This window comes from Pleuronectes platessa, chromosome 5, assembly GCF_947347685.1.
Source record: "Pleuronectes platessa chromosome 5, fPlePla1.1, whole genome shotgun sequence".
Taxonomy (NCBI): domain Eukaryota; kingdom Metazoa; phylum Chordata; class Actinopteri; order Pleuronectiformes; family Pleuronectidae; genus Pleuronectes; species Pleuronectes platessa.
The window spans coordinates 8233534-8256593 of NC_070630.1; the positions used below are offsets into that span (position 1 = coordinate 8233534).

The window sequence follows — 23060 nt, forward strand, 5'->3', positions numbered from 1 at the left end:
GGCGAATAATGAAAAGAGATTGCATTTCTTTGAAGGTGTCAGTATTCTTCTTTGGCACATTACCACTACAACTCATAACCTGTATTAAAATGTATAGATGGTGGAACTTGTTGAATGTCGGAGAGATTATGAAGATGTTACATAAGAGATGGTAAAGTACTAAAAGTGGATTTAAATTGTGTAAAAAGATTCACAAAGCAGAATAAGAATAGGATCAAATTTACTATTATGTTTGTATATTTACTATTGTGTTGGCAGAGGGATATTGAACAGAAATCAGCTGTAATAAAGTAATTTTAGTATAAATTGCCTTGTGTCTGTGTGTGTGTTCTGCACCTCATTTGCTAGTGTCTCCTACACAATAATGTGTTAATGCTTAGAGCCGTTATCAGACGTCAACTCTGGAGAATGTCCAGTGAGGTTTTTTTGCATCAGTCGCATAATAGAAACCTCATCAGTGTGCCCACTCGCTTGCTGTGAATCCTCTGGAGGATCTTCTTACCCCTAACCCTCAAATGCTGCAGAAAGTCCCAATGCTCCCAACCAGACATCCGTGTTCTCACATAAGTTGTATGTGGAGATACATACACATACATACATACACAACCCCCCCCCACACACACACTCTGCAAACATTTGACCAATTTGTCCCCATTCCACTCGGATTCAGAGCCATTATTTCCGAGGCTGGCTCTTTCTCAATGGCACACTCTGATATATTCCTATCACGTTTAAGGACACACAAATGTTGGGGTCTCTTTGTTAAATCGATGGGATTTCAGTTTTACCGTGTGTGTATATACCCTACCTAGAAAATATGCATTATATCATCTTGTATATGGTTTGGTCCCAAAATCCATAATTTGTATTCTTGAAAGCCAAGTGACTTGTTCCAGCTACCGCAACACAGCAGGTTTAATTCATAATTTCTTTTCTGATTTATTGATATTCTATAAAAGGGGATATGCTTATCATTATTGGAATCTTACATCAAGTCAAAAGCCAAGGCTAAGACGTTCAATATCGGGCCCAACAAACCTCCCACACATGCCAACTTTAAGTTTTTATGCACAAGTTTTGTTCACTTTTGTCAGTGTTGTGTGTGTGTGTGTGTGTGTGTGTGAGGGAGTCTGGATATTGTTGTCAATCATCGTCAGTAATAAGACCCTCCCCACCAACCTGGATTTTATTTGTTGTTTAAACTTTTTTTTATTTTACTGATACTTTGATGTCAAATTTAGTCCTACTGACTGTAAGCATATGGGATACTGAATGAGAATCAGCAACTGAACATGGCGATCCTTTCTATGGTCAAACACTGTGCCATACCCGAGTTGCCAAGCCCAGATACCACTGCATTGTCTCATCTCCATGGTCGTACCCAGCATTGGGCGGAAGGCATGAAACGTATGAAACATGGCAAAAAGCAAGTTGCTTCACGTCTTGTGCCCAAAGTAAAAAAAAAGGCTTGAACAGATGATGTGGTGACAGGCGAATAATGAAAAGAGATTGCATTTCTTTGAAGGTGTCAGTATTCTTCTTTGGCACATTACCACTACAACTCATAACCTGTATTAAAATGTATAGATGGTGGAACTTGTTAAATGTCGGAGAGATTATGAAGATGTTACATAAGAGATGGTAAAGTACTAAAAGTGGATTTAAATTGTGTAAAAAGATTCACAAAGCAGAATAAGAATAGGATCAAATTTACTATTATGTTTGTATATTTACTATTGTGTTGGCAGAGGGATATTGAACAGAAATCAGCTGTAATAAAGTAATTTTAGTATAAATTGCCTTGTGTCTGTGTGTGTGTTCTGCACCTCATTTGCTAGTGTCTCCTACACAATAATGTGTTAATGCTTAGAGACGTTATCAGACGTCAACTCTGGAGAATGTCCAGTGAGTTTTTTTTGCATCAGTCTCATAATAGAAACCTCATCAGTGTGCCCACTCGCTTGCTGTGAATCCTCTGGAGGATCTTCTTACCCCTAACCCTCACATGCTGCAGAAAGTCCCAATGCTCCCAACCAGACATTCGTGTTCTCACATAAGTTGCTTTTCTGCGGTGGAACTCCGTGACCCCCGGACATTCTCTGCAGTTCACACACGCACAACGCCGCAGCATAACAGCAACACATTCTTTGCTTTATTTAGTTGAGAGTTGGAACCACAGGCAGAGGCAGGAGGTAACGTATTCATTACGCCGTAGGGATCACGTGTTCTGCTCTGCCGGCTCCCATCCCCACAAACTGTCGACTCCACTTTTTTGCAGTGGTCAAGTGTTGTAATCCAAATCTGTGTTTATTGCCCAGCCGGTTCACGCATAGAAGGAATTTGCTGTGTTGTGTTCGTGCAAGAATAAATAAAAAACAATTTATATGTAAAAAAAAAAGACATATACACACCACTATGTTCAGGAAGATCCACAATGATTAATATGTCACCTCAACCATTGTAACATTTATATTTTCACTTTAATTTTTTTTGGGAAGCAAAAGGATGTCGCGAGTTCATTCATTTCTTAAAGTCCATTTGAAGAACTTGCACTGAGATGATATTTTCATCCCACTACCGTTCTACGCAGCCACAGTTGTTGCCGTCTGCAGCTATATTTGTGTTTTAACCAATAGATAGCAATCAATCTGTTGCTGGCAGTTATCAGATATTTTGGTGCATGTGTGATGATGCACTCTGAACAAGGAGCTTATTGTTTTGCTGGTGGAGTCATGTTCAGGTCTGGACCTAGAGCAAAGATAATCGTGAAGAGTTTATTTCTGGTTCAAGGATTTTATATTTGTAAGTGTAAATCAAATGGTGATCGGGCAAAAAGTACAGAAGTGCCATCGACCCCGGTGAGAAAGTCTGAGATATAAGTCCCTCTGCAGGACATCAGCAGGTCCCCTGGAGCAGAATGAGTCTGTGGCCTCAAAGGAGAGTGTCCGGACGCCTGAGGGGCCGCGGACCAGAGCTTGTCACCGACAGGTCCCAGAAGCGGAAACACACGCAACGTGACTTGTGATGATCTTTGTAAACAAAGTGAATGTTTGGCTTTAAGCAGCGTGGAGCAGGAATGTCGTCTCGATAATCTTTTGACTTGAGTGAGTAAAGAGGAATCGACCTTTTATTTCACAGCACTTGCCTCTGAACAGACAACCTTTAGTATGTTATTACAGATGAAATGTTAACAGCTGGATTCAGCACCAGTGTTTTCATCTGCTCCAAACGCGTCGTTTCAAACTTTGAGATCGTTACTTTAGCGATGCGTTGATTAAATGTTTAAATGTGATCAGTAATAATGTTAAAAACAATACGTTATGATTTTGCCCTCAAACTAACACACAAGAGGATTCAGCACAATTAGCTGTTAGCTAGCTAGCTAGCTGCTTAGCACTGCTACTTGTGTGTCGACTTTAACTAGAGAGCTAAGTTATCACCGGATTATTTTACCTTTCATACAACAACGTCGCTGATTAAAGTAAAGTTCCGTGTTGTTGATGCATTAAACGTCGACATTTAACTTGAATGTCTCGACACTGATATGCTAACTCTCCTTTAACAGCTAAATTAAAAACACAAAGTGGACGGTAGCAAAGTTTTTCAAACATCAGGTTTAAATTAGTGACGTGTTGCAGCATTTAACATCTTGTGCTCCGGTACAAAACATACACATTTAAATCTTTACTCTAGCATCATAAGAACAGGAGGAATGATGTGTTGAATCTGCCTCTGCAGCTTATTTACATTTACCAGTCTGAGGCCTTTCTGGCTTCTCATTGGTTGATTCAGTCACATGAGAGAGAGCAGGAAGTCTGTGTTGTGATATAAGAGATATTAAAAATGCTTATATTATATGTTGATAGACTATAATAATAATAATAACAATAACTTAAATTTTGATAGCGCCTTTTTCTATAGACGTTACACATATTTGAGGAAGAAGGACATATTTAAGGTGACGTAGAAAAAGACAAGGACAGATGACATCAGACCAGGTCATATGTAAAGTGATGTTATCATTTGTGATTTTCCCTTTCCGCGTACATGCGTCAATAAGTTGTTCAAAGCAGGATTATGTAGGAATCAAATTTCTCAAACCGCTTTAATTCTACCAGATGCATGAAAGAGATTGCATGAATATAATAGCAATGCCTCTGCTAGTGGACATATTTACATTCTCTCCTCAGCCAACCAATTTAAGTGTCTACTGTGTGTGTGTTTGTGTGTTGTCCTCACAGAGCTCCAGGATGTTGTGTGAAGTCCTGCTGTCGTCCCTATGGTTCCTGTTTGTTATCTTCTGGGTGGAGACAATAAGCGTGTGGCTGTTTCTGTCCATGTTCTACCAGGACCGGGGGTTTTACCACTGGGGAGATGGGTACGACTTGTGTTGCTATGGTTGTGGAAAACTAATTGTTATTTATAGTAATTCTCACACTTGTTTGTATCTTTTTAGTGTTATTTTTCTTAGACAACTTGAAGTGTTTCTACAGCTTTATTCCATTTAATTAGGTGACTACAGTATTTCTTCTGTCACTCAATTGAAGCGTTTCATTCACGCTGCTGATAGTGTGTCCTGTAATTAACATGCCTGACAGTTTCACATGAATGCACCTGTAGCTGGATTGGAAAACCCAGGGCTGGAGATAACCCACCCAGGTGACAATCTGCTTTGTGACACAAGTTAGACTGGATCACCATCAGTTAGAGGCAAAGACAGCCTGTGATCGATGTGTTCTTTCCCCCAATAATAACTTACCTCCGCTGGCAGAGGAGAATGAGACGCACGACAAGGCAACACATCATCTATTTCCTTGATAAGGCCCAAAATTAGACCTTAAGGGTCCTCAAGTCCTGTCATGAACCGAAGGATGGAAAAACACTTAAAACCTAATGGACAATGTCCATTACGGAATCACTGTTGAGTTCATGGGTTAGTGAGCATCATTTTTTAATGGAACCCTTCTTTGAATGTTGCAGGGTTTTCGCAGAGGATCCTGGACAACTGATATACATGTTAAGCAGGTATGAACATTTCCTCTGACCTTATAATATTTTATTTTGAAATCTGAGCTGTGTGTGCCTGGTCTGATCTCTTTTCTCTTTCCAATGAGTAGACACACGGATGCAGACAGAGACTGAGTCAGGAAAAGATCAAGCTGTCAACTGGAAGACACGTAATGGAGGGGGTGCTGCTGTTATGTGACAGGGGAACATATCACACTGCTTTGCACAGCCCTTGTTAACATAAGTAATGTTGGCCCACTTAAAAAAAAAATAGGTGGTGAAGTGCAGCATGACTCAAGGCACAACTGTGAACAGGAAGCTCCGCAGTGATTAATGTGTCACCTCCACCAATTGTAACATTTTCACTTTCAGGTTTTTCGAGAAGCAAAATAATGTCGAAGAAAATGCAATACAAAGTTCATCACATTGTCCTTTCATTTCATGAACTCCATTTGAAGAGTAATACTGAGATGATATTTTGATCACACTACCCTTCTATGCAATGACAGTTGTAACTGTCTGCAGCTATATTTACTTTACATTTCATTGAGCTGACGCTTTTATCCAAAGCAACTTACAATAATTTGTGTTTTAACCGTCAGATTGCAGTGAATCTGTTATAAATGAGGCGTATGAATGTTGCCGGCAGTTTTCTGATATTTTGGTGCATGTGTGATGATGCACGCTTAACAAGGAGCTTATTGTTTTGGTGGTGGAGTCATGTACTTGGGTTTTTCATGTAAGTCAGGACCTAGAGCAAAGATTATTGTGAAGAGTTGTTTATTGTTCAAGGATTTTTATAATTTTGACACCATGATCTCATCTATACTAAATCAAACGGCATCAGGAGGATCATTATTTGAGCTTGAAGGCTCATTATTAACAGATGCAATATTTCTATTTTAGATTTTCCAGAGCTTCCAGAGACATCTGGTTTTTTATTTGTGGATGGATTTTGCTCTGTTGTCATTCTACACTGAGCTCAGGTGATAACTGAGCAATCTCCACGGCAAGTGTGCTAATGAAAATAAGGAGATAAGACTGAAAGCCGTGGAATCTGATCCAAGGAATTTTATGTCAAAGAGGAGCAAACTAGATTTGTGTTATTGTGGAAAATAATAGTGGGGATGAGAGTGTAACCCCCATATGTATCATTTAATGGAAACAATTTGTCAATGCCATATCCATTTAATGAAATACAAGTATTTTTTAAAATACTTATAAATATGTATCGCTTTGCAAGCCTGAAATATTGTCTGTCTTATCTTTTTTTCTATTCCATCTCGTCCTCTGTTCATTAAAGCCTTTGCTTTAAAAAAAACTGCTGATAGTTTTGATCTCTTATTGTAACTGAGACAAACATTTGAAGTATTTTTAAACGCATGCTTTTGGTGAATAGACAACAGAGTTGGGAATTATGAATGGACTCTGGATTTCTCAGAAACAGTAAAACTGATCCTCATCCAGTGCAGGAAACCATTGAGAGACCTGGGAACAACTGGAGGAACATTTCTACTCTGTGCAATCTGCTAAACCTGCACCACTGGACCAGAATGAATGAAACCGACTGTCTGCATAGCATTGGACAATATAAACACACACGAGTAATCATAAAGAGCACTGATAACAAACAGTAGGGGGCAGCAACAGGCCATTGAACCGTCTCGTCTGCCTAAATCCAAGAAGAAGAATCTACACAATATCGCTTCAAATGCCGGACTAGTAGGGGGCGCTCACCAAATAGCAGATCCACGTTTAGAGCTGTGGGTCTTCCGGTTCTTCCAGGACTGAATTAAGATGCATTGTGATCGAGGAAGGAATTAGCTGCGGAGTTTAGCTTGACTCGGATCAGCTATTTAGTTTGAGATCAGGCGAGTTTGTGTTGATTATTTGCGCAAACAGATAATTTTGTTTTCAGCTGCGAGCGCTTTGTTATTAAAAATAAAATGGCTCCAACGATTCAAACACAATCTCAACGAGAAGACGGGCACAGGTAAGTTTAACTAACTAACTAGCTAATTTACTAACTGTCCTAATCTGCGGTTCACAATCCAAATAAACACTAAAGCTAAACCAGCCTTGACTCTGTAGCGTGTGTTTGGTCGCGCGCAATGCTAGCTAACACTGCTAGTTAGCGAGATAAACAAGCACGCGCAACGTCAAGTTAACTTGGGCTAAACCGTTAGCCAATAACCACATTGTTTGTCTTCGGAGAACTAGTTACTGCCATTGTACCGTTTCTCATTGGATTCAAATAAAGTGGCTGAACTTATGTTAGTGGTAGGTAGAGTTAGTGTAAGCTAGCCAGGGTTAGCCAGCCCGAGTGCTAACAGCAACGGAGCGAACATCTGGGAGGAAACGTAAACAGAAAACAAGAAGGTGCATTTCCCTGATACGTACAGACAAACGTGAATACACCCGATATGTCAAGAGCAGCAATATAATAACACACTCAGTGACCATATTAATAGATACAGTATCACAACCTAATATAATTAAATGCAACAAGTCTGCCATCACTTTTAGCTTTCTTACACGAAAACACCATTTAATAAACGCCTGGATACAACAGTTCCACAAGATCTCAATCAAGCAGTAGATCATGAGTGTTGGTTGAAGATTTGACATGTGGCTGTTTTTTCTCTCAGCAGGCCGTCCTCACACAGAACTGTCCCAGAGAGGTGAGTGGATTTGACACTGCTTTGTGTTTACGTCACGTGCAGCAACACAAACTGTCATTTTACTGAGGCATGTGCAAACGACTTTCTTTCTGTGCCCGGGACAGGTCAGGAGTCGTCTGTCGAGTGAAGTACTGCAACAGCTTGCCCGACATCCCTTTTGATCCCAAGTTCATCACATATCCGTTTGATCAGCACAGGTAAATACAGTCAATCACCTGTCTCCACGTGCACCAAGGAAACATTTGGGGGATGAATTAAACATTAAGGCCGTGTCCAGACCTGGAATTAACATCTTTCCTATGAGATTTTATCACAAGTAGTCAGCTCTATATACAAATAAACATGTAAATAATTTCTGTGTATAATGGTCAAATGATACTGCTTTTATGCTGTCTGAGTATTGATGTCTTTGTGTATCAGCATTAGAGATTGAAGAGGGGGAGAGAGTCAGGAGGGTGCTGAGTGAATCCATGCAAAGCACGCAGCAGTAATTTAATGTTAAAAAAAACAAACATATTTTGTGTAGTTGTCAGTTTTCAAAAAGCAATGCAAGCCTACTTAGAAGAGTAAAAGTACTTTTGAGTCTTTGTAAAACTGTAGGGTGTCAGAGACAACAGCTGAGTAGGGGGGGCCAGATCCATCCCAGACCACCTCTGAATGTGGTGTGACAGATCAGATGTCAAGACGCATTCAAGATACATTGGGTGCATTCACACCTGTTTTTTGAGCTGTCCACTTGTGGTGGGATCACTCAGGAAATATGTAAACACTAGGTCTGAATGAGGTCTTAAATACCCAGACACAATTCCTCCATTTGTCTGTTTGCTGTGGCAGGTTCGTACAGTACAAAGCCACTTCTCTAGAGAAACAACACAAGCACGAGCTCCTGACTGAGCCAGACCTGGGGGTCACCATTGATCTCATCAACCCAGACACATACCGCATTGACCCCAACAGTAAGTCTTCAGCTGGGATCACAAAGCTATTTTCTTACCGGAAGACTATCTTTTTTAAATGCGTGTGTGTAGACTGAACCAATCTTTTGAATTGATAGTATTGTTGGATCCTGCTGATGAAAAACTCTTGGAGGAGGACATTCAGGCTCCATCCAGTTCGAAGAGGTAAGTCTACTTAATTGCCGACTTGACAATATTGTAAATTCATGTGGATACTTTGGTTTGATTTTGTTTTCTCTATCAAAGGTCACAGCAGCACGCCAAAGTGGTCCCGTGGATGAGAAAGACCGAGTATATTTCTACAGAGTTTAACAGATATGGTGTTTGCAATGAGAAAGTGGAAGTCAAGTAAGTTATTTTTTTGGATTTTTAACTTAGATCCACTTACACAGTAGAAAGATGGCCATTATAAATCGGTGTATTTAATCTGGATATGTGTTGTGTTTAGGATCGGTGTGTCTGTCAAACAACAGTTTACAGAAGAAGAGATTTACAAAGACAGAGACAGCCAGATTTCTGCTATTGAGAAGACGTTTGAGGATGCATCGAAATCTGTAAGTGAAGATATTCTGAGGTTGGATAAATCTTTTTTTAAATCTTGTATAACTCAAGCAACAATATCTGCCTATACAAATATTGGGAGGAAAAATACGTTTTTCTCAAAAGCTTTTGCTGTAGAGCTGCTCTGTACAGTACAAAACTGTTTGTAATGTTTACCTGTCAGATACAAATCGGGACATTATCCAAAGTGGTCAACACGTATGGGTTGGTAATTAAAAGGCTTTGTTTGTTCTCCTCAGATTGCTCAGCACTACAGTAAACCCAGAGTCACTCCTGTGGAGGTACTACCTGTGTTCCCTGACTTCAAGGTGAGCTATCTTCTTAACAGTTCCACATATGGAGTCGGTGTGGATGCTTTCAAATTGAATACCATATGCACTGTGGCAGGGGATATGTTGTGAGGGGAAAATGTACCAAACTGGCAATTCCCTGGGCACCCTTATGAGCTTCATTAATATTGCTTTTGTTTCTCTCCTCAGATGTGGATCAATCCATGTGCTCAGGTCATCTTTGACTCTGATCCTGCACCTAAAGACATGACCGCACCAGCAGGAGTGGAAATGATGTCTCAGGCCATGATCAGGTGCCTACATATTATCCATCGTGTGGATGTTTGGTTCTACAGCGCAAGTATTTCTGATATAATAATGCACGTTTCTTGTCTCTTGAATACAGAGGTATGATGGATGAAGAAGGAAATCAATTCGTGGCTTACTTCCTGCCCAATGAGGACACACTTCGCAAGCGCAAGAGAGACGTTGATGAGGGCCTGGATTACTCTCCTGAGGATCTGTAAGTAGAGATGTTGCTTCTGGAAAATCCTGGATCTTTTTTGATGCATTTTAAAACAATCTTGTGAATTTGCCATCTTTAACATGTCTGCAAAATGTATGTGGTTTTCTGTGTTTCAGATATGATTACAAGATTGCCAGGGAGTACAACTGGAATGTCAAGAACAAAGCCAGCAAGGGTTATGAGGAGAACTACTTCTTTATCTTCAGAGATGGAGATGGTGTTTACTACAATGAGCTTGAGACGAGGTAAATCATTGATCAGAGAAGAGAGTTGTTGTTGCACCCCAACAAGGTGAAAGGGAAATTGTGTTTTTGTAGTAGTAAATCCAGCTGAGGTGTTTGGATCAAACGAGTACACGTAGAGGTGCCTGTTGATGATGTCAAACCGTAAAACACAAAACAAACAGGACTATCCCCAATGATTTATGGAGCTTTCAAGAGAAGCTGTTTGGCCTTGTTGTCTGACAGCCTGTCTTCTCTCCTGCAGGGTGCGTCTGAGCAAGAGGAGAGCAAAGGCTGGATCTCAGTCCAACACAAACGCTGTGCTGGTTTGTAAGCACAGAGACATGAACGAGAAAGAGCTTGAGGCTCAGGTGAGTGTGCTCAACGTTTTCCTCTTCATTTTTATCGACAATACACTTTCACATGGTTTTTTTTAAGGCTTGGAACATGTAAAGATGCATCTGAGGTGTAGTTTGGTCCCCTCATTATAATTGTATTTTAAATTCATATTTAATGATGCTTTACAGTAAAACTCAGCATAAAAAAAGTGATCAATTATTTGATATTTAGCTTTAACTTTAATTTTGTATTGATCCTTGTTTTGTGATGACTGATGATCCCCTTATTGTGATTCTCAGGATGCACGTAAAGCTCAGCTGGAGAACCATGAGCCAGAAGATGAAGAAGACCTGGACAAAGACATAGACATGCAGGACTCTGGTCAGTTTTGTTTTATGCTCCCTATAACTGGATTTTTACTGAACTGTCTACCTACTCTACTAATGTTGTCATTGTTTCTGCTAAATCACTCACCACCTGTGCTGTGTTGTGTTTGCATTGTTTTCTCCAGGTGATGATAAAGAGAAGGGCAGCGGCAGTGAAGCAGAGAACTCTGGTAGTGAATCTGAGAGGGAGGAGGAAGAGCCGGAACCGATCAGAGTAGTCGTAGTAGAAGAAGAAGAAAAGAGAGAAGAGGATGAGGACAAAGAGAAGAGAAAGAGGAAACCTAGCGGCAGTGGAAGTGAAAGCGGCGAGGAGAGGAACAGAGAGCTGCGGGACGAGGAAGAGATCTTTGGCAGTGACGATGAGAGCGAGGATAACGACGACAACGAGCCTAAGAACTCAGCCCGGAGCAGCGGGGAAGAGGGCAGCGGGAGTGAGGACGAAGGAGTGAACAGGGGGGGCAGCCGGAGTCGCAGTGCGTCTCCAGCACACAGCGACCGCAGCAGTGACCATTCAGATACCCGGGCTCAGAGCGGGAGTGGAAGTGAGAGAGGCTCAGACTCCAGTGATGCCAGTGACAGTGAATAAGGCCTATTCTGTCTGTTCTGTATATTCAGCAACAAACACTTATGATCACAACTCCCCAATGAAATTTGTGAGCAAGATGCACATTGGCTTTGGACCGGAGACCTCTCTGTTCACTCCAATTTTTTAGATTTATCCCCAGCACCATTTGGTATATGTGTACCATCCCTGTGTTTTTCTCTGTCAAATCGTGTGAATATTTCTTTATTCTCTCAGACTTGTCAATGTGGTAATGCGTTACAACTTGAAACTGAAAATAAATTGCAGGTGTCATTTTGTAAGAAAAGGTTGTTTTTCTTTTACAATACTGCATACAAATGGCAAATCTGTTCAGGGATTATTTTATTCTAGGAAGAAAATCACTGTTTGTTTTTCATTTTTGAAAGATATTAAATATGATTTGTTTAGCTGATGTTCAGTTCAGACTTTGGTTAGAAGAGCCAATCCTAGCTGATGTTGAACGAGAGGTTGGGGAATGTATTTTCAATGATAACGACTCATTTGGTCCCTCAGCCATTCTTCAGTGAAGTCATCGTGGTCTCTTGTTTCAACTATCTTGGGAGTATAGCAGAGAATATCCCAAGCAGAGATAACATTAAAAGTATGAATGACAGGCAAAATAGGTGTGGATATTTGTTGTCTCTTAAGTTCAACAAGATTTATAGAGTCAGTCATTTTAAGGTGATTCTTATATTTTTGTGTCTTGCAGGTTTAGAAAAATATCAAAAGATTCCTCTAGGTCTTTTGATTGCAGAGCATGAAATGTACAGAGCTCTGTAGATGGAGATAATGTTCTTACTAAATTAAGTTTAGTGATATATTTTGTCATTAAATGTCATAAGACCGGTCACTTTTTTTTAATTACCATTTTGATTCTTGAAGATTTGACAGCTGCCATCGTAAACCATATGCGGATGCTTATAAGAAATTGACATTTTCACAGGGAATTCTTTCATTTTTCCAGTCAAACACAACAAATACATCTGATGCCAAAGTCATAATGTCATCCGTCCTTCAAATTGTAAAAACAAGTCTTTCTCCGTTTAACTGTCTTGGGTTTTTACTCATTACCTCTCGAAGACTATAACTTACTCTCTGGGGAGAAGAGTATGAAACACAGAGGGTAAGACACCCCATCATCATCTTTGGCATGACGTAGCAGTAGATGATGTATGTGAACTGTTGTCCACTCAAAATATGGTCAAATTGAGTGGCAACCCAGAATCTACATCCATTTTTATACACTGCTCATACTATAAACACAATATTTGCAAAATATGCATCATATATATACATATATCTATGTATATATGATATAATACAATACAATGAGACAATCATTATTCTGATATCTGGGTTCTTGCTCAGGGAATTCCGCTCTCAAGTTTTCCATTGAGATGCAATATATATTGAGGGCAGGAAACGTTTGTACTGCAACATGCAAGAATTTAGTTTGCTGCATGAAAGAGAGCAGGCGATGGTCGACTTGTGTAGAAAGAAGTACACACAAGTATGTTTGAATGATAGTTCATCAAATTCATCAAATTTCAACACACAAGCAGAAATATTTCCAATAACTGCTTCAGTTTCACCCACCATTCTTGTCTCTTCCCTCCTGTCTTCGGAGGGACACCAGCTTGTTGACAAGTGACAGACAGCCTCTCTCACTCTCTGCTCCTTACAACAACAAGGGGAATGACCAGGGGACAAACCTGCTTTACAGGTGCTTCCATTTTTTGACCCCACAAGATGATGCAATCTTTATGTTTTTAGGTGTGAAACAGTGCGACCATCTTTTAAAGCTTGGATAACACATGCAGGAAAAAAGCTAAACCTGTAAATGCCAGTCTGACAGAAGAGACTGCTGCAATTTAACTTAAACAGATCCATATCTGAAGCTGAAATGGTGTAATAATTATCCATACCACTATTTATCTATTAATATATATGAAAATAAATAAATGCTAAACAAAAAATACAAATAATTATTTATAAAATGGAAAAGGAAAACCTAAACGGAAAAAAAACACAGCCCATCCAACCTTGCATCTACGTTTTATAATCCAAAATACATAAATATGCTGTTTATTGAGAAAGGGTGAGATTATTTAAGTTTATTCTTCTTGTCACTCCTTTACCAATATGTAGATTCCATAATTAAGCGTTTGATATTTTATTGATGTATAATTTCTCTTTTTTTTTTACATGTTAGAAATAAATAAAAAATGTAAATCATTCTTTTCACGTTTATTTAAATGAAAATGTGTATATTTCACTACACAAAACACACGTGTTTACTTGTCGCTGTTTAAAACGAAGCTTTATATTTTCCAGACTGTGGGCGGGACAGAACATGACGTTCCCTCCAGACGTGTGACGTCGTGCCCACGTCTTACGTCAACTTAAAATCGAAGTAGGTTTCTCCAGGCGTTCACTCTTTATTTTCTGTATTGCAATAAACATTTTTCCACGCGTGTTCTTCAGCATGGTGAGTCGGGAGCCGCGGGGGCCCGCAGCCGTGGAGGAAGCCCCGTGAGGAGCCGCACGTCCGGGGACCGATCTGCGCTTCTTTCAGCTGAGCTAACGTTATTGCATCTATTAGCAAAAAAGAACTCGCTAGCTAAGGAGCTAGCGATAGCACTTAGCTATCCCTGCCCTGTCGTCGAGCGAGCTGAGCGCTAGCACTGTAGCCTAGCCCGCTAACCAGTGACAACTGACAAAGGTAAACAACAAACCTTTCCGCCTGCTTTCATCGTAAGTCGTGTTTTCTTACAACTTTCTGCGGCGAACGAGCTGCAACACGGGCTCGATTTAAACCGCGTTCGAACCTCCCTGTTGGTGCCGCTAAGCTGGAAGTCCGAGGCGGAGAAAAAGGGGGCAGCAACAGCTATCCACGGAAAAACGTTACAAATCCCGAATCCCTCATCATTGACTAGGCCGACCGAGCTAACTGTGGCTAGCGGCTAACTAATGCTAGGCTGCCGGGTGTGATGTTAGCCTGTGTGAAGTTAATACACCTCGCAGGGATCTCCACAACAACAGGGAGCCGATCGCAGCTCGTAGCCAGACACTCGTGTTTGCTGTTAAATCCGCAGCTTAGCTCTCAATGTTACAGGTGTCACCGTGCGCAGTGGTGGAGCTCGTAGTTCTGACATGTTAACGTCGCCTGATAAACTTCACAATAACGACCTGTTGTAAATGTAGGTCACCGATGACTTGCCCTTGTTCTTTTTGGTCTGCAGCTCATTTGAATTATACGAGATAAGCGTTACTCCCAGTGTTGGTGGTCTGGACTCGACTTTAATCTTTTGTTGATAACGTGTTTTTCACACCTCCTGCGATTAATTGTCCTATTATGACTCAAGCAGCATGAACGGGACTGGTAAGAGTCTCTGTGAAGTTATACACTTAATCAGTCATCTCTCACATCAAATTATCCTTACATTACCTTGGACATTGTGTTGTTAACGTATCAGATGCACAACAATTAACAATGGGCAGATTAAAACCTAGTTATGTTCCATTCTTTACGTATCTTAATTGATTTTAGCAGTCACTTCATTTTATTTTGGCTGTGTGTGCTATAATGTCCTGTTAGTTTATTTTCCAGGAACCTTCAAATGAATTTAAAACTGTCAGTCCAGTTTTCCCCCTACTGAAGCCAATGATCTGTCTCCATCATCAAACTAAAGCTCCAGACCGGTGCAGCTTTGAGGCAGAAAGTGTCCTTATATATCAACACAACTGTTATGGAAAGGAAGAGCCAATTCCAATACTTAGCCACTGGTGCGGAGGATCAGCTTAATAGGCCGAGGCAGTCATCGCTTAAATTAGGAAAGCTTCATACATTTGAAATTGATGTATACTAAAGTATAAGGCTGACTAAGATTTAGAAAATTTTAGTTACATTTGTCATTTGTAAGTTTTCTCTTTTCTGTGTTTTTAACAGGGCATGGATGATGTGATCCGGAACATACAAGAGTGAAAGAGGACATTTCCTGTTTGTGTCAATAAGAGCCACAATTGACACATTTCCAGTTTCCCTTCATAAGACAACGTCCCAGTAATTCACACGGCCGGTGAATTCACCTGTCTACAGTTCTTTCTGCACCTGAACCATGTGAGGGCCCCTCGGTCCAGTCTGAGGGGATCCCAGGACTGTTGCAAGTACGACCCCGCTGTGCGGGGCGAGACTGATCCTGTCTGTGTTTGAGAGAGCAGTCTTTTCAGTAGCCCCCTCCACACCCACACATTCCTGCTCTCCTTACTGAGGAGACACGCCATGATGTTCCGAGACCAAGTAGGTATCCTCACAGATTGGTTTAAAGGCTGGAATGAGTGTGAACAGACGGTGGCACTGTTGTCCCTCCTGAAGAGGGTGTCCCGCACCCAGGCTCGCTTCTTACACATCTGCCTTGAACACTGGCTGGCAGACTGCACAGAGATCCACATCCTTGAGGCTGAAGCCAACAATGCAGGTAGTTAATAGATTTTTTTATCATGTGCTGTCGGCTAGTGTGAAACAGTTAAAATGCGTATATCTTTTTCAAAAATGTAAGAAGGCTAATCTTCAGAAGGTTAATCAGTAATAAAAGATTAATTGATAATAAATCTCTTTTCCCTTTGTCATTAGCGATTGTCAGCCAGTGGCACCAGGAGCCAAAGGAGAAAGTGGTTTCCTTGCTGCTGTCTCATCTGCCTCTGCTGCAGCCACGCAACAGTGAGGCCAAATGTGAGTACATGAAGCTGCTGCAGAAGGTGTTGAGTCACACCATCGAGAGTAGTCTGTTTGTGGAAGAAAGCAGACAGCTGCTTTCCTATGCTCTCATCCACCCTGCGACCACACTGGATGACCGTACCTCTCTGGCCATGTGGCTAAACCACCTGGAGGAACACCTATCAAGTGGATACGCGCCTCGGCCTCAATCCAGTCCCTACCACCCACGCCAGGGCTCAGATGAGTGGCCCAGCTCAGCTGAGGCTATGGAGCCTGGCCTTGCTTGGCAAGAAAAGTCCCCATCATCCAGCACATCTCCTGCAGGCCAGAATGGACACATGTCATTCCCAGGCGGGATGTCCTCTCCCATCAACAGCAATAACACAGGTAATGTTTGTCATTCGTCTTTTCCTTTTACAAATCTGGGGGAAAAACAAAGAGATTGATGAACTTGGGATTAGTGTATACATGAAACCAGTGAGGACATATTTTTGAAGGTCCAAGAACGTTATTAACATATCCTTTTACCAAAAACGTACAAATTTTTCATTATTCATCTTAACTGGACTGTTTCCCTTGTCAGGTCTGGGTGGGCAGATGCAGCCCAGCCCTCTGAAGAAGTCCATGTCCGTTATTCCTTCCAGTCCACAGGCTTGTGGCACTGAGTGGGTTAGCCACGATGACATAGGAGGGCGACAGAGCTTTATGCCAACAGATCACGCACCTCTGTCACCCCAAAGCAGTGTGGCCTCGTCAGGCAGCGAGCAGACAGAAGATCAGGGCTCCGCTCGCAACACTTTCCAGGAGGATGGCAGTGGCATGAAAGGTCAAAGTTCATTACCTACCAGAGCTAAGGGCACTCGTGTCATTTGGCTCTGCCGAAAGCCGTGCAGAGCCAACATCTGTGGTGATATAACCTGAAACCTAACATTACTTTGTATGTGTTTGCTGTAGATGTTCCGGGGTGGCTGAAAAGTCTCCGCCTTCATAAATATGCATCGCTTTTCTCCCAGATGACCTATGATGAGATGATGATTCTCACAGAGCATCACCTTGAGTCACAGGTTGGTAAATTTCCCTTTTACGTACACTGGCTCAGGGCTTTGGTTATTCCACCCCCCTTATCAGCTGTGAACATTACTGTCCTCAAACCTGATGATACATCAACTCTCAATGAGGCATGAAATTAAGCAATGCACCCTACAGTTATATCAAGCTAGTCACACATATAAATGCTGTGATTTTGCCTCTGCCCCTTGGCTTTAATGAAACAGATGGTGATTAGCTTCGTTATTTAGTAACTGTATAAATTGCCCCGTTCACACAAGACATGACTTGCCTGCTTCTCCTGCCATTTTGTTGTTTTTCTGTCTCTTCTTTTCAGATGGTCACCAAAGGAGCGCGGCATAAGATTGCCTTGAGTATCCAGAAGCTGCGAGAGAGGCAGAGTGTGCTCAAGTCTTTAGAAAAGGTAATTCAAATGGCATGTTGCTCTCGTCATTGTGCTGATAAAAATATATGTGCTCATTGATGGTCATGTGACTTTTGCATTGGGAAACCCCCGTTCTTCCGTTGGCACCGAAGCAGACCGAGTGCAGCTGGTAGACATGCAGTTACTTTGAAGATATTTCTGCGGAGCAATGTTTGCTCTTAAAGCTTTAATCCAGATTTACACTTTGGATGTGTTACTCTCTACTTACAACATCATCCTTAAACCTAAAGCTTTACACAGCTTGTGAGACTGATGTTTCATCCCTTGTCAGGATATTTTGGAAGGGGGGAACCTTCGTAACGCCCTTCAGGAGCTGCAGCAGATCGTCACCACACCCATTAAGGCCTACTTCCCACCCAGTGCAACACAGCCTACCTTAGAAACCACCTCCTCCCCTTCAGAAGCCTCAAAAACAGGAGGTGATAAAGAGCCAGGCTCAGAGGGCTTCCAGTCCCACAACCCCCCTCCCTGCGATGGAGACTCCGGAGCCACACCTATCTCAGACGGCGACATTGCTGGACAGTTCACCCGTGTCATGGGCAAAGGTAAGAATATGATGATGTTGTTTTTTTTACATTCCCACCACAAAATGAACTCTGTGAACATGAATATCTAAATCCTGTCTTCTGTTTGTCAGTGTGCACCCAGCTGCTGGTGTCCAGGCCAGATGAGGAGAATATCAGCTGCTACCTTCAGCTCATCGAGAAGTGTCTAACACATGAGGTAAGAACTGCATATCAAGTTTATTTTTCATATGCTGAATATGTTAAAGTGATTTGTGTACAGCGTTAAAAATATCTCACAGTTCCAAAATTATACACCTGAAATAAAATAATCACGAAGGCAAATGTTAATAAATAGTTAGGGACAGAGAATAATCTATAGTTTAAAAAATTACAAATATGAGAAGCATCTTTTGAAACATTGAATATCTGATGCCTGTTTTCTTCTGCTGTCTCTTGCTCTGTGTGTCAGGCTTTTACAGAAACTCAGAAGAAGAGGCTGGTCTCCTGGAAACAGCAGGTCCTCAAATTGCTCCGCCTCTTCCCTCGCAAAGCTATGCTGGACATGCCTGTGTACCGACAGAAAGGGTGAGCCCCTCTTGAGACTCTGTCGTCTTTTATCTTTGATCTCCGTCTGTAGCAGTTAGATTTCACACCAGCTGAATTCTAACTTACTTCTGCAGTTTTCTTCACTCATCGACTTCTAATGCATGTGGCTTTTGTTTTGTTATTGCTCCAGTTGGACGTATGGGTCCAACTCCCTCCCCACAGCCGGCTCTGTGAGTGGAGGTGTAGGGCGACGAGGGCAAAGGCCGTTCCCGATGACCCCTCGTGGACTCCCAGCTGGTCGCATAAGTCTTCTGACTCCTGGTGGGATTGGCGGAGCATCTCCACGCCACACACTCACTAATCCTGTGCTGGCAGGCCAGGGTAGACAAGTTAGTACTTCTGCCATTGGATGGGCATTATTAATACAATGTTATGACATAAAACTTAAGTTAACACGAAGCCTTATGTTGTGGACAAAATGGATTTATCAGTCATATAAGGTTCATTACTTTTAAAGTTGATAGAAAACACTCAAAGCTGATTACATTTATTTATTATAATTCAACCCGACTCCATACATGAAGTTTCTCTTTTAACTATAGCTGAAGCTATTTACTCAAACAATACACCTTAGTAAATATTTGCTCTTTAGGGAAAATAAATGACAAAACAATAGGCATTGGTATTTTAATCCGTAAACAAGTCAGCAGGGGTTAGGCATTATATGTTGTTATAAATCAAGTCATTATCTTAGTTTGAACAGTTTAATTTAACGATTTAGCTGAAAGGTAAACAATCCACGTCTACCTCCCAGAGTGAATGGGATTTAAGTAACAAGAACTTGTGTTTTCCTCTATAGAACCTGTGGTTTGCCAACCCCGGGGGCAGTAACAGCATGCCAAGTCAGAGTCGCAGCACTGTGCAGCGGACCCACTCACTTCCTGTCCACACCTCCCCACAAACCATGCTCATGTTCCAGCAGCAAGGTACTGTGTGATGTCAAGACTTTTTTATTCTTCATTAATATGTGTGTATGCTCGAACCCACAGTCTGTGGCTGGCTGTATTTACATTTTGATATACTCTGTCAGTCTTTCATTCCACAATCTCATGTTAACATTACACCACAAAAGAAATTACAGACACGCCGCTTATCTACGGCTCCTTTTAATTTCAGAGGAATATTATCATTTAAAGCTAAACTAGAAAAGTTTCATAGACTTAAGACTAATTTAACTGACCAGCCCCACATTGTTATAAATGTCAATGTTTTAAAGGGACTATAGTTATTTCATACGGTTGTTTTTGTAAATGTAATATGGAAATCTCAGTCCAGTTGAAAAGATTATCCCGGTTTTAAAGTAACAGTAGTATAAATGTTATAAATTAATTTTTTATACTCAAAAGAAACCCTTAAGACCTTGGAGGCCATCAACCTCTCTGATTTAATGCAGTGACCACTAAAATGGTGTCTTTACCAACAGAGCTACCTCTGATAAATTGTTATCTTATTTCACCTTTTCTCAGCAAACCTTGCTTCAGTCAATGGAACTGAAATGACAAGATGTCAACACAAGATGCTGTGTCCACCCTGTCGAGTGTGTTATTTAGCTGTTTGATTTTACTTCACACAAAATTAAATATGCCGCCACCTGTCTGACTTTTAATATGAACTGCTGCAATCATGAATGGATTTGAATTTTTAGTTGAATTTTATTAAATCGGTCATAGACCTTCACTTCAGGTCATCTTAGAATATCTTCTTTTAGAGATGGAGAGTGTCTCACGTTTTCTAGGTTCATTGTAACATATTGTAGAAAAAGTCGTCGTACATATGTACATGTTCAGATATCACATTAAACAAAAGAATAGAGTTTAACAGTGTGTTCCTGTGGGCCCTTCAAAGAAAACCAATTTAAAACTGTCAAGGCATCACTCCTCACATCACTGCACAGACTTGCAGCTGAATATAAAAATCTGTCAAAGGTCAAACTTTACACCCAAATGGTCGTCACTGGTCTGTGTCCTGTGCTTTCATTTTCAAGCTCATTCCCACTCTGTCCCTCCTCAGAACCACTATTAGGTACCATGTCTGAGTCCACTTGAGACAGATTTCACTTTACGCTTGACAACAGAATACGTCTCGAGTGTTCACATAGTGGTTTGTAAGCAAGTTACATGTCAGCTGGGTCATATACCAGACACTCAAACACTATCTTAAAGATATCACTATCTTTGTTGTTAATGTTTATTACATTTCAGGAATATTTCTTCTTCCAATTAAACAGATTACAGTTATCAATACACAGTAAAAAGGGCTAAGGGTTGAGTGAGTGTACCCATGGCTGGCCAGTATTTAATAGATGTTTACAGTTGGTTGTAGTTTTTAAGCCATTTGTCAGCTCCATTAGTTTTGGTTGACTCTTAGTGGCAGAACATCAATTATGCTGAGTATTTGTATGTTTGTTTGGCTACATATATAGCCAGCTACTCTGTGCTTTTAGTATCAGTCACCTTGTTCTTCTTCTTCCTATTTTTATCATCGAACAAATTATCTCAACATTGAACAAATGATCTGAACATCACATTACCAGAATGATTCTTTAACACACACACGGGTTGTTTTTTCCCCTTAAACCAGATCATTTGTTTATATATTATCGAAACTGTCCTTTTTCGAGGTGAAATTGGCGAATGAATCCTATTAGGATAATTAGAAAAATATGGTTGTCATAAATTAAGTATGAAAATGCAGACTTTATTGCGATATTTCGTGTAAGATCAACCTCAAGCATTCTTCAGACTAAAATGTTTTCACTCATTTCCCCCAGAATGCCAAGTTCCAGGTGCTGACCTGGAGATCAACCCCACGCTGGAGTCATTGTGCCTCAGTATGACAGAGCATGCCTTAGGGGGTAAGTGTGCTCAGCAGCCTGGCACTAAAAATGCCACTGGCTAGTAAACCTCACTAAACTATCAACTACACAACAACAACACCTTATTATGTGTTATATCTCACCAATGAGGGGATTCTATTAATAGACTGTCCATCAGGGAAAGTTATACATACTAAATAATTCACACACAAGACTTCCCTCAAGCAAACTGTTGACTTTCATTATTCATATCATTAGTTTTGGGTATTAATATTGAATATCATAATTATACAAGACCATTCAGCAAGTCACAGCCAGGTTCCTCTTGTGGAGAAAGAACTGTTCTCCTTCCTTTCCCAGAGACAGTTGATGTTGTATTGTGTTCCATCAGGTGCTCTTACACACTCGGATGACATATTAGAACAATGTTGTACTGCAGGACACAGCTCGGCATGTTGAATCAGAATGGTCTAGAAGGCAGGTAACATTGGCTGATTGGTCAGTTGTTAAATTACGGTGGGCTGCCAGAGTCTAGATAATTAATGTGAAACACTGAACAGCCATGATGGATAAGAAAATTTCCTATTTTGGGCATAGTTAAGTGGGTTTTTTTTCAGGAGCCACTACTCATCCAGAGATGTATCTAATAAATATAAGATGTTAAGTTCAATGGCAGGCACCATAAATATGTATGAAAGGCAATGAATGTAAAGATTAATGGACACATAAGAAAGCATCAATAACTTTGTCTGTCTGTGGGACAAGAGCAAAATAAGCCGCGCCACCTCTTTAAGGATCAATGTGTGGCGCTGTATATTTCATGATTGTATATGTCCTGAAAATGATTTCTTTTGAATCTCCTCCGCAGATGGAACGGACCGGACATCAACAATATGAAGAGAAGAAAGGAAAAATACACTTCATCTGAGGCCTGTTCAGTTCCTCGTCACCCAGCACAAAGATATACGTATGCTTAAGAAAACCAGGCAAAGCAGTCACTACAAAATGACAAAAAACTGTGTATATGTTCTCTAATATTTTTGTACTTTATTATATACAACTAAGTTTATTAAAAATGGAATACAGATGATTATTATATTGCAGGACAGAGCAAACAAAGGTTAACTGTGCAATCTGCTCCGTGTCACCTGCAGGACTGTGACATGACGTGCAGAGGGTCAGTTTGCCACGGTCTGAGAGAAAAACGGTCGATTGGTGCTGTCTTAAAGGGTTTCTGCCCTATGAGTTACTTTTCTTTTTTCTCCTGCCATGGAGCAAGGGGTTCTATCCAGAACACACTGCATAACGTGTAAATCAGACAATGTCTAGCCAGGAGTAAGGCACTTATATTAAATTATCTGTGATATTAGGCACTAAACTGGAATTGGCCCAAAA

General features: G+C 40.8%; 2 protein-coding genes and 1 long non-coding RNA gene across 8 annotated transcripts; all 3 read left to right on the forward strand.

The window, feature by feature from the left end:
* The first annotated feature begins 2964 nt into the window (after positions 1-2964).
* LOC128439937 (uncharacterized) lies at positions 2965-6328 on the forward strand. Its single transcript, XR_008338462.1, has 4 exons — positions 2965-3104; positions 4242-4378; positions 4981-5025; positions 5118-6328. It is a non-coding gene; the product is annotated as an uncharacterized LOC128439937 (long non-coding RNA).
* Positions 6329-6716: 388 nt separating this feature from the next.
* paf1 (PAF1 homolog, Paf1/RNA polymerase II complex component) lies at positions 6717-11815 on the forward strand. Of its 2 annotated transcripts, none has more exons than XM_053423583.1 (14): positions 6717-7000; positions 7656-7688; positions 7793-7885; positions 8523-8644; positions 8743-8809; positions 8891-8992; positions 9093-9198; positions 9445-9513; positions 9685-9788; positions 9881-9997; positions 10117-10245; positions 10487-10592; positions 10860-10941; positions 11072-11815. In XM_053423583.1, exons 1-14 carry the CDS (start codon positions 6954-6956, stop codon positions 11530-11532), a joined length of 1638 nt encoding a protein of 545 aa, XP_053279558.1. In that variant the 5' UTR covers positions 6717-6953; the 3' UTR covers positions 11533-11815. The 2 variants fall into 2 exon arrangements, with proteins under 2 accessions (XP_053279558.1, XP_053279559.1); XM_053423584.1 differs by having other exon boundaries at positions 7659-7688.
* A 2060-nt stretch (positions 11816-13875) lies between these two features.
* Positions 13876-22991, forward strand: LOC128440765 (protein Smaug homolog 2). Of its 5 annotated transcripts, XM_053423586.1 has the most exons (14): positions 14028-14251; positions 14772-14911; positions 15479-16007; positions 16163-16633; positions 16830-17072; positions 17201-17310; positions 17631-17717; positions 18010-18283; positions 18376-18461; positions 18714-18829; positions 18981-19179; positions 19650-19776; positions 21621-21704; positions 22534-22991. In XM_053423586.1, exons 3-14 carry the CDS (start codon positions 15812-15814, stop codon positions 22560-22562), a joined length of 2022 nt encoding a protein of 673 aa, XP_053279561.1. In that variant the 5' UTR covers positions 14028-14251; positions 14772-14911; positions 15479-15811; the 3' UTR covers positions 22563-22991. The 5 variants fall into 5 exon arrangements, with proteins under 5 accessions (XP_053279563.1, XP_053279562.1, XP_053279561.1 ...); XM_053423588.1 differs by lacking the exons at positions 14028-14251; positions 14772-14911 and adding an exon at positions 13876-13942; XM_053423587.1 differs by lacking the exons at positions 14028-14251; positions 14772-14911 and adding an exon at positions 13942-14017.
* Positions 22992-23060: the final 69 nt, after the last annotated feature.